Source organism: Abrus precatorius, unplaced genomic scaffold (genome assembly GCF_003935025.1).
Source record: "Abrus precatorius isolate BTA unplaced genomic scaffold, Abrus_2018 Scaffold8, whole genome shotgun sequence".
Taxonomy (NCBI): Eukaryota; Viridiplantae; Streptophyta; class Magnoliopsida; order Fabales; family Fabaceae; genus Abrus; species Abrus precatorius.
The window spans coordinates 5,827,219-5,839,177 of NW_020874428.1; the positions used below are offsets into that span (position 1 = coordinate 5,827,219).

General features: G+C 27.3%; 1 protein-coding gene across 1 annotated transcript; it reads left to right on the plus strand.

Annotated features, from left to right (window-relative positions):
- The first annotated feature begins 1,346 nt into the window (after positions 1-1,346).
- On the plus strand, positions 1,347-8,859 carry LOC113874136 (glutamate receptor 2.7-like). Its single transcript, XM_027512358.1, has 5 exons — positions 1,347-1,680; positions 3,360-4,627; positions 4,861-5,158; positions 7,621-8,018; positions 8,440-8,859. Exons 1-5 carry the CDS (start codon positions 1,347-1,349, stop codon positions 8,857-8,859), a joined length of 2,718 nt encoding a protein of 905 aa, XP_027368159.1.
- The last annotated feature ends 3,100 nt before the right edge of the window (positions 8,860-11,959 follow it).

Sequence of the window (11,959 nt, forward strand, 5' to 3'; positions counted from 1 at the left end):
TTTATCAATTCATATTAAAGAGGTTTATTAATTGAAATTGTATGAGAAGTCGCTGAAGAGACCACCTACGCATAGAGAGGTGTTTAAGAAGACATACGCTTGCAAGGGAGACAAAATTATGTGGGTTGATACACAATCTCAAGCCACATATGTAAGTATAGTTACTAACATTATATTTTTTTATAAAGATTTAAAAAATATTTCTCGAGTCTAATATATAATTATCTGCACTAAACTATAGGGTAACTATGTTCAAAGGTTGGACGCTGCATCTTCTCAGGACCTAGAGTTTATTGATGCAGATGCTATGTGGTCAGAGACGGTGGGCAACCTTTATAAAGGCCACATTTATAGCATGGAGGGCTGCTTTGTAGACTGATGTCTCCTACACCTGTCACCAGAGATGTCCCTTTTCTTGCGCTTGACCAAGTGGAGGATATGATTCACACTCAAGTCCATGCTTAAATGAAGAGCTCCAGAAATAAAATGAGGAGTTATGGAAGACCAAAGAAAGTGCATGGAAGAAGAAGTGACTAAAAAAATAAAGAAAAAGATATAAACAAAAGTGACATCGAGAATGCATAGAGAGGTACAGCAATATCATTTGCAAATGCAATATATTCATACATACTTCGAACTCATGAGAGTAAACAGCTACACACATTTTCCTTCTACTCCACTAGCTCCAACACTATTAGTATTTGGTCTAATGTGATTTTCTCCTTCCTCTACTAATACTGTTGTTACTACTGACAATGATCATGTCGAGTACTCATAATATACATTGTTATTTTATTTTTGACATTATTATTTTGAATGTTTACTTTGTTAATTGTAATGATATTTTAATTTAATATTTTTGAAATATTTTTTGAATTTTAAATTTTGATTTTATAAATTTTTTATATTTACAAATTTCCTTAATTAGAAATAGGGATAAATAATTATACAAGTAAATAAAAATAAAAAAACTAAATTAAATAACACAAATAAATTTAAAAATTTGTCTTATATTAATTTACCAACAAAGAAATTATATATGACTAACTCATCTATAAATATATCTGAAATAATGAAATTTATCTATAACGTTTGAAAGATTTGTCTGTAATTCGTATAATTTTAGTAATGTTTCAAAGTCTATATAACAATGACTAGGGATGCAATTACGTAATAAATGGTTTTTTATTCAAAGACAACGAGAAGATATAACCAAAAGCAGAAGACCTGGACAAACACATGGATGGGAATTAAAAATAATGCTCTTATTTTCTAGTCAAATGTCAATACTATATAATATATCGTATATACTATACTTGTAGATAGATAGCTGGAGCCTAGAAGCGATGGTGCATCTTTTTCCCTCAACTTTGAACAGTTCTATGTCTCCTCCATTTATGTTATTGTTGGTACTAATGCTTCAGTTGGTGTGGTCAGAAGCTATTGCTAATGCCAATGATTATGAAATAGAAGGAAACCACACAAAGTGCCCAACATTCAACTCCAAGATTATTGTGAACATTGGAGCCGCCATAGACTTGAGTTCAAGGGTGGGAAAGGAGCAGAAAACAGCAATGGAAATTGCTATCAAAGATATAAATAGCCAAAGTTGCTATGAGCTTCTCTTAAACTTCTATGATAATTCTCAATATCGCAACCCTTCTCGTATACTGGCTTCTGGTAACTTTCAACTCCATCATTTCATATTCTTCTCATCCTTTTTGCCAGATTTAGTCTGGTTAGTTATCGATTTTATATGATTAAAATCACTAAAAATTAACACTATATGAGACATGGTATACATATTTCTCTTTCTCTCTTTTTTTTTTAAATTTTTTTTAATATACACAGATTTATAAAATACACTCTTAAATAAAAGAAACACCTAAAAGCGTCTATGTCAAGAAGCAAAGAATGAAAGAACATTTACCTGTTTACAAATTACAACACCGCTGTATGACTATCGTTAATTTTATTTTATTTTTGGTCCTGTAAAGTGAAATACACATGTGCATGTGTAAAGTGAAAATGTGAAAAATTAATCTTGACATAAGAAAAAGGAAAAAAAAACTGCGATGACTCAATCCAAGTAATATAACTTGTAAAAATATGTAATATATCCTCAAAAATTAAATTTAAAAATGATAATAAAGAGGTGATTTAAATAGTAAAACAATGATAAAAAAATCTCTTTAATATTTTATGGACCAAACAAGGCCGATGTTGCTAGTTAGGCCTAAAATGAACTTAGCTTAATTTGAACTTATCTTTATTTTGATTAATTTAAAAGATATATTTATCTCTTAATCAAAATTTAGTTACAACTCTTTGAATATAAAACAATATAATCTAAACGTTTCTTAATATTGAGTAGACTTATTTTTGCTTTTTATTTCTCTGAGTAAGTAATTTTTTGTGTATATGAGTTTTGAGTTCCCTTTGAACTCTTTTTAATAAGATTTGTTTTGTCTATAAAAAAAAATATATATATATAAAATAAATGCAGTAACATTTAAGAGATACACAATTGTAGGTATTTCAAATTTGAAAGCAACTAGAGTTTTAAAATTAGAAAAAAAAATCATATACAATTAAAATTATCATAAAGTAAACTTAAAATCTCTATGGAAACAGATCATATTTAAAAGAAATTTAAAGCTTTTGAAAATTCTGAATCATTCATTGGCTAAAAGACCACCTTTCCATATTTTTTTTCTTTACGACTTTATTTACACAGTACAAATTATTAACCTAGATCACTTAATTACTAAATCATTAAAAATTTTAACTGAAAAATATAATTACAGATATTTATAAAAAGATTGACACACTTTTTATTGTTGTTATTTTATTAGTAGCCTGGTATAGTTACTAATTATATATTGAGTGCAACTATTTAATTTAACATACCTATCGAGCCCTATAAGTTTATAGTTAAAATTATCTGTTGTGGATTCTTGTCTCCTTTGTATCTCTTTAATTAAAAGTGGATATGTCATTAATTTATATCTTTTAAAAGAAACTGTTTCTATCTTAATTGTTATTTTTTCCTTTTATAAGCTTGTTTTTAATAACAGAAGAAATAGAGAAGGAATTTTTACTGTGCGAGGGGCATAGTAAAAATAATAATTTTCCTAAAAATAGTTTTTAAAATTCTGTGAAAATACTTTAAACGAGTAAGATTATCTATGTAATAAATTATACACACACATATTCTCTCTATTATATCAACTATCTTATTTCACATTTTTCTCTTTCTCCATTTCACACTATATATAAATTATTGTATATAAATATGATTACTTTTAACCAATTGTTCCAAGAATAATTATCTTTTTCTTTCATTCTATATATAATAGATCTTGCAAACAGCAAACAAGTGCAAGTTATCATAGGAACAAAACTTGATGCTGCAACTTTATTCGAGGAGATTCATGAAACCTCAAAGGATGTCTCCATCATATCTCTAACCTCAACAGCTAGTCTAGAAATAACGCCAATCCCATTACCACATTTCATACAAATGTGTAACGATGTTACCCTTCATCTTCACTGCATTGCATCCATCGTAGATCACTTCAATTGGCGAAAGGTGACAGCAATTTATGAACACAACAATGGTTTTGCCTCTTATTCAGAGATATTGACAAGACTCTCTTATTCTCTCCGCCTTGTTAATGCTGAAATTGATCACCACGTAGCTTTTCCTTCAATGAACTCTCTTTCAGACCCAAAAGCTAAAATTGAACAAGAACTTACAAGGCTAAAGAACAAGAGCAATAGGGTTTTTGTTTTTGTACAATCTTCCTTAGAGTTTGCTACTTTACTATTTGAAAAGGCTAAGCAAATGGGTATGATGGGAAAAGGGTCAGTGTGGATCATAGCAGATGATGTAGCCACCCTTCTTGATTCAGTGGATTCTTATGTCATCTTCAACATGCAAGGTGTTGTGGGATGCAAAACTACCTTCATGGAAATGAGTCACACGTTCAAACGGTTCAAATTCATGTTCAGAAGAAAGTTTGGATTGGAATACCCTGAAGAAGAATACCCCCAACCAAGTTTCTTTGCTCTTAGGGCTTATGATGCTGTTTGGACTATTGCTCATGCACTGAAGAAATCACAAGGAAACTTTACTTTGGAAGAGTTATCAAAAAATATTTTAAACAATGATCATGAGGGTCTTAGTGGGAAGATAAGCTTCAAAGAGAGAAAATTATTGGAATCACCAACTTTTAAAATTGTCAATGTTGTTGGAAAAAGTTACAAAGAGTTAGCATATTGGTCACCGGAATTTGGTTTCACTGAGAACCTTGTTAAGCATACTGGTTCTGGTAGAGTGCTTTTAGGTTCTGTGAATTGGCCTGGTGGGTTGGAAACCGTTCCAAAAGGTTGGGTTTACAATAGTACTGAGGGAAGGCCATTGAAAATAGGGGTTCCAGCTATTGATCCATGTCCCCAGTATGTGAATGTAAGCCATGATCAGAAACTTAATGAAACTAAATTCACTGGTTTCTCTATCAATGTCTTTGAAACAGTTGTGAAACGCCTGCCTTATCACCTGCCTTATGCTTTAGTGCCATTTTATGGCTCTTATGATCAAATAGTTGAACAAGTGAACAATAAGGTAAAGACGTTTTCTTTGCTAATTAACTCCATAATTGTATATATATGTGGATAAAATCAAGGGTCTTACTAATCAGTAGGAAACTGATTAAGGAGTCAATAAATAAAAATGTTAGTGTACTTTGAAAATCATGTAGAATGCTTAATTAAAAAAATTGTTTTAATTTTTTTAACCAATGTCAGCATTTGTTTAAAATTCATAATCATATTATAATATGTATGCTTCTATTGCAGAACCTTGATGCTGCTGTTGGAGATATACAAATAGTTGACCATAGATATGCATTTGCGGAATTTTCTCAGCCATATATTGATTCTGGTATCGCCATGGTAGTAAAAGTAAAGCCAGATAAATCCAATGAAATCTGGATGTTCATGGGCGCTTTCACAAAAGAAATGTGGTTGTTAATGGCCGTATTGCATTTGTTCATAGCATTTGTAATCTGGTCCATTGAAGGTGAATTTAATGCAGAGCTCAAGAGTTTTGGGGCCATTCTCTGGTTTTCTGTTACGATATTATTCTTCGCACACAGTAAGTCACACAAATTAAACTCTAAACTCCTTTATGTTTCTCTTACAATTTCATCAAATTGGCATTGTGACGTGGCTGCATTATATGTATTGATATCATGCTAATGTAATAAGCAACTTCTTATATTACATATATAATATTTTTTTCCAAAAAAATAAAGCTATGACGACTCAGGTTATAGCTATAGCCTATTTCGATCCGTCACCATATGAAATCTCTCAATTTGATTATTATTCATTACTCATATTTGCTTCTAGCATGTAGATTTCATAAATTAATGTTGAAAAGACATTAACAACATTTTTTTTTCATATTTTTTAAGTTGTGTTTGGATGATGGAAGGATATAAAAATTAGATTAATTATATTAGATAAAAATATTGGATTATATCAAAAATATAAAAATTAGTTAGAGATTACTTTCATCTTATACTCAATCTTTTATTTATTTTTTTTCTCTTTGTAAGTCATGTTTTTTTAACATGGTATCTAAGTAATGACCTCCTTGAAATAAAGTTGTAACTATTGTATACAAAAGTCTTTTGACCTCATATTTTTTAAGTGTTGCTCTTTCATAAACATCCAAAGCCGCGTAGGCTGCAAAGAATTTAACAATTTTTGTTGCAAAGCCAAAACCCCTATCACTTGAATCAAATTTTAGAAAATTCTTTTGTTGGTCTTTCTTTTTGTGCATCTTCTTTTAATCACCAATCCCTTGATCTTCATGGCCTTGGGTCTTTTGGTATTAATGGTATCAAAAAGATTCTCTCATTATGCTTATGAAAATGGGGCTCTTGTAGCCTCTCAAAGTTCTAAGCATTATCCTTCTTCTTTTTCTACATTCAACACCAACGATTATTCTTCAAGCTACAATCATGGGTTTTTTTTATTATTATTCTGACTCTTTGGTGAGAGTGAAATAGAGAAATTGGCAACTTTTCTCCATTGTGCTACTTTTGAATGTAGTGCAACAAAAATCCTTGAGTGATAATTTTTTAAACGATTACTAAAGTAGCAGGTTGAGTGTTCCAAGGTTAATATTGATGAAAGACTTTGCAATGGTTCAATGTTTATAGGGAGAGCGTTCTATTATTGGCTATGAACCAATATGAATGTAGGACTTTGTAGGAAACACTAAAAATATTGACAAGAGATGAACTTTCTACATTATCTTGGAGCTAATAAATCATGTGGTTAAGTTGATAGTTGACCCCTTTGGAAATTATGTTGTTTAGAGGATGGTAAAATTTTTTAATAAAGAACAATGAACTCAAATCATGTTAGTATTGATTCAATTTCATCTTCAGATAATTAGAATGTCTTAGCCTACATGGAGCCCGCACTATTGAGAAGTTATTGGTGCATTTTACCCGCTAGGAGTAACAAGGTCTTATTATGTTAGTTCTTGCTTCAGATAAAGGAAAGACACGTTTTATGATTGTTATCTTTCTTCTTGTTATAGAGGATGAAATCTCATTACACTTGATTAATGGTCACATTTATACTCTTTATCTTTGTTCTTTCTGTATATTAAGTATTTGATGATTTAATTCTTTAATTATTTTTTTTCATACGATTTTATTTTTGTCAAGTGATTAAGAAATTATAGTACCTTCTATTTAAGTAATTAAGCTTTTTTTTGTTGTTAACGATGATGTTTGCTTCTACTAAATGATTAAGTAATGAGTGAAGCTTTTATCTAGTGGTTAAGTATTTGTAGTTTCTATCTTTTATAGTGATTAAATAACAACTCTTGATTTATTAACTTGGTGATATTTTTAGTAATATTTATTATATTTTTTATTTCACGTATATTTGTATCACTAATTCTAAGCTGAATGTATTAATGCATATCTTTTAACTTGTGAGGGCTATCAAAAATATAAAAATTAGTTAGAGATTTACAAAATCAGTTGACTATATAAGCTATATTTTTCCTCTTGTAACTCATCTTTTTGTTACTATTTTAATTAATATATTTTCATCTTTTACTCAACTTTTTATTTATTTCTTCTTCTAAATCATGTTTCTTAACAATATGAAAGCAATAATGAGGCATGTTTAGAGTGATAGTAAAGTATGAGAAGAATTGTGAATGACAAATCTAAAAAGTTAAGTATAATAGAGAGAATTTAAAATTCTCTCTAAAAATAAGTTTTTTATAATTATTTATATTTAAAATAAAAATTATATAGTAATAGCAAAAAAAAATAGTTACAATTTGTAGTATTTTCAAATTATTTTTTTAATATTTAAATACATGAATTGTTGTGATTTTAAATTATTCTGTCCAAATGTAACTTTATATTTATTAATAAATTTTAGCTAATTAAAAAAAATGTGCATGTTAGAGAATATTAATTATAAGTTATTGATACTATATAATAACATTTTTGAACATTCATGATGAGTAATTTCCTTAATGAAGTTTAATATAATGTTAAAAATATTTGTGATATGTAGGAGAACCTGTGAAAAGCAACTTGGCCCGAGCTGTGTTAGCACCTTGGTTATTTGCCATTCTCATAGTGACTCAAACCTTTACAGCAAGCCTATCATCCATGTTGACAGTGTCTCAACTTGAACCATCTGTGCCGGATATACAAACACTGCTGAGAACAAATGCTATCATAGGGTGCAATAAGAACACATTTTTGGTCCATTACTTAGTTGATCAACTAAAATTCCAGGCTGAGAATGTGAGAGTATTTGACTCAATCTATGATTTCCCCAGAGCCTTTGAGAACAAAGAAATAGTGGCAGCTTTTACAATTGCCCCTCATGCTGAAGTCTTCCTTGCTACCTATTGCAAGGGCTACATCAAAGCAGGACCCACCTTGAAGCTTGGTGGATTAGGTTTTGTGAGTTTCTCTTTTCATCTTGCCACATATATATGCATCATCATATGCTTCCACCCACATGTTAAAAAAATCATATTTTTATGGAAAAAATTATATTTAATTAATTTATTATTAATAATTCAGTGGATTAAAAAATGACATTGCACCACACTACAAGTGATGTAACATTGCCTATATATATGGACATTCTCTATCAATTTTTTTAGTTTAGTTACACTAATAATTAATCAAAACTCATCACAGTTATTATCTAAAAATAACACAAAAAATAACATTTTTTACTGACATGATAACTCATAATTTAATGAGAGTATATTTAAAGTAAATTCTTATTTTATTCTGCTTAATATCGTCCCTTAATTTAACGATGTAAATTAATGAGGTGTTTGATACTCATGATAATTATAAATCATTGATGCAGGCATTCCCAAAAGGTTCAAGTCTAGCAATTGACATATCACGGGCAACCCTAAAAGCCATAGAAAGCGGAGAAGTGCAAAAATTAGAAGAGAAGATGCTATCCACCACCAATTGTGGAACTACAAACAGCAAAATACAAAATGAACAACAATTGGGTCCTCAACCTTTCTTTGGTCTATTTGGCATATGCGGATCCATTGCTATCTTCGCTTTGTTAGCAACAATTATTCGTTTTATTGAAAGGAACGCAGAGACTTTCATGAATTTCATATCATTGCCTCAAAGGGTAATCAAACTCCTTCTTCAAAAGCATCTAAACAAACTCATAAGAAGTTCACCACCTATCCTAGATGCAATTACAGCCCATAACAATGAGCAAGGTACAGTGAGCAATGAGTTACCAACTGTGTTATCTAATTGAGAATATTGTCACATTTTTTCCATAGAAGTGTAGTGTATGAATTTTATTTATTATAGAAAGAAATAGAAATAGAAATAGCAGATTCACATATTGTGAAAATGAAATTATCTAACTTTTGTACTATGTCCATATATAATTTTGTGCTGGGTCATCCTCTACGCTTCTTTTCGCATTGCACTTCTTTCATAGTCAGTGTCTAATTTGACAGCCCCACCTTTATCCTTTAACTAAATGTGGTCGACAAGACTTTTTTCTTAATAATTAAAATACATGTTAATCTCAGCTTAATAAAGAACTAATGATGATAATACAAATAAAATTTTGTTAAAAAATTATTTACTATACTTATTATAATTTTAATGTAATAAAATTTTTAATAAAAATATTTTTAAAATTTAATTTAAAAAATTGAAGTTTATAAATTCTAATTAAAATTAAAAATACTAACTTAAACAAGTAAATTTTGTTAACTTATGAGTTTAAATATCTAAAAATAAATATATTTTTATTGAAATAATTTTATTATATTAAAGATATAAAGTATAAAAAATATTTTTAATAAAAATTTATTATTATTGTCATTAAATATTTAAACTTTATTCTAAAAAGTAAAATTAACATTTTTTATAGAAATTAAAAGCAGGCAACTACACATTGAAAAGCTTCACGTTACATCAACTATGTCAATATACAAGCGTAAAATCACAAGTCTTCTGTCCCCCACTGCATTAACTGTGGATTAATTTTCTTTCATTTTAGTTTTTTTGGGTCAATAACTGTGGATTAGTTCTCGTTCAAACATCCATCACACTCTTGGAACAAAAAAAATAGAATAAAATAAAAGGATGATGCTAATCACAAGATATTTTTTTTAGCGAATTTTTATCTCCGTACGATAACAGAGGAAAAGAAAAGGGGAAGCACAACAAGGCCATGGATGGCCCAAGAACAGATTTCAGCACACAACATATGGAAGTAGTAGAAGCTAAGGCTGTTCAAAAAATCTGGTTTTACAAATCTAATCTATAATTAATATTAAACTGATTTTAAAAATTTAGATTCATATTAAAGATTTTTTTATTAATTGTATTTGTGTAACCAGTTTAGTGTTTAAATTCATTTTCTAAAACTAGATTTTTTTTTAGTTATCCAAATCTATATATATATATATATATATATATGAAGCTATTATCTTATATATTTACTTATTAAATTTTTGTATTATATTAATTTACAAAATTTTATTATAACTATATTTTATCACTAATATTTTTTTATTAATTCTTATAATTAAAATTAAAATATTCAAAATAATTAAAGATATTAAAATATAAAAAATATTTTTAAATTAATTAATACATTTTTTTATATTTATGTTTACTTTTTAATTTTTAAAATATTATAATAATTTTATTATTTATATTAATAATTTTTATTTTTATAGGTTTTAATTTAAACTTTCACTATAAACTTTATTTATTAAAAATAAGTTAAAAATAATAATAAATATTTTATGCACTTCTATAAAATATAATATATTGATAAATATTATTCAATTTTTTTTAAATACACGGATTTAATACAACGTTTTATATAATAAATTAGTTTTACCTTAAAAATATAATTTATAAATGTATTGAAAATCAGTTTTACGTTAAAAATTAAATTTAAAATTAGTTTTAATAAAAATTAAATTTAAATTAAATTTAAATTTTAAAATTATTTTTGAATTGATTAAAAAAATAAAATAAAATAAAATAGTTTAAAATTTAACTCATAATTAATTTGTATGATGAATAGATAATAAAAACTATAATATATTTAAATATTTATTACTTTAATAAAATATTATTAATAAATTAAAATATATACAAATATTTTTTTGACATGTATTGTTAATTCTTTTTAGAAATGTTATAGATTAAAGTACCTGTTGTATTTATATTTTATCTTTAATAAATGTTAATGCTTAACAAATATATATATATATATATATATATATAAATATAATTTTATTTTATTTATTATAAAATTTAAATATATTTTAATATAAAAATTTAATAATAATATAAAAAATTATAGCATATTTTTACTATATGTAAAAATGGTTTAAAATTGGTTTTAAACCAAATCCAAATTTTAAAACTAGATTTAAACCGATTTTAAAAAAATTAAAATGGATTGGTTTATAATCCAATCTAAATATATGGATTATAAATAGATTTAGATTGGTTATTTGAAAATCCAATCTATGAACACCCCTAGTAGAAGCAAAGGTTGAGCCAGATGCTCATTCCCAATTGTACTGGATAGGAACTGTTCGGTCCTACATATAGCAAAAGGAAACTGAGTACCTATTCGACCTAGTTTGACCGAATACTTTGTTATCAGGATTAAAAGGTAATTAACTCAATTAAGAGTAATAATAAGAGCATTATCTATTTTAAGTAAAGGGCCAAAATAAATGTTGACTCATCAAACCTATTAGCTCATAATAAAGCCTATAACAGGAAGGTAGAAGTTCATGTAAAGGGTTGACTTTTATTATTAAATAGCATTTATTGCTCAGAACTGAATCCTGACTTCAGCATCGGAGTGCCTTTTGTAAGTACTCTCCCCACATCAACAACAGTCAAAGGGACGTCATCACTTCAGAGCAGAAACTTAAAGACTAGTGTTTTCCAAGCAGAAACACCAATCATTCAGAAAATAAATAGTTAAGGCTTTGTTTTGAGAGTTTCTAAGGAAAGAGAAGGAAAAAGAAGTTAAATCTCTTTGTGTTTAGATGTTTAAAATTGAAAAAAAAGTGTAATGAGAGTTTAATTATATAAATAATATTATTAAATTTTATATATTTTATTTATATATTTTTTATAAAAATAAAAAATAAATATTTTTCTAAAAATTAATAAATTAATGTTTTTAAAATTAATATTTTATTTTTAAAATTTTTTAAAGTAAATCATCACTTGAAAAACTAATATATTCCTAAAAAAAAGAATAGTACGAGAGTGAAAGAGAAAAAATCTTCTGAAACAGAAAACTCAAAAAATTAGCATCAAAAGGTTTTGAAGGCATAAAAAAAAAACTCACCCAAACT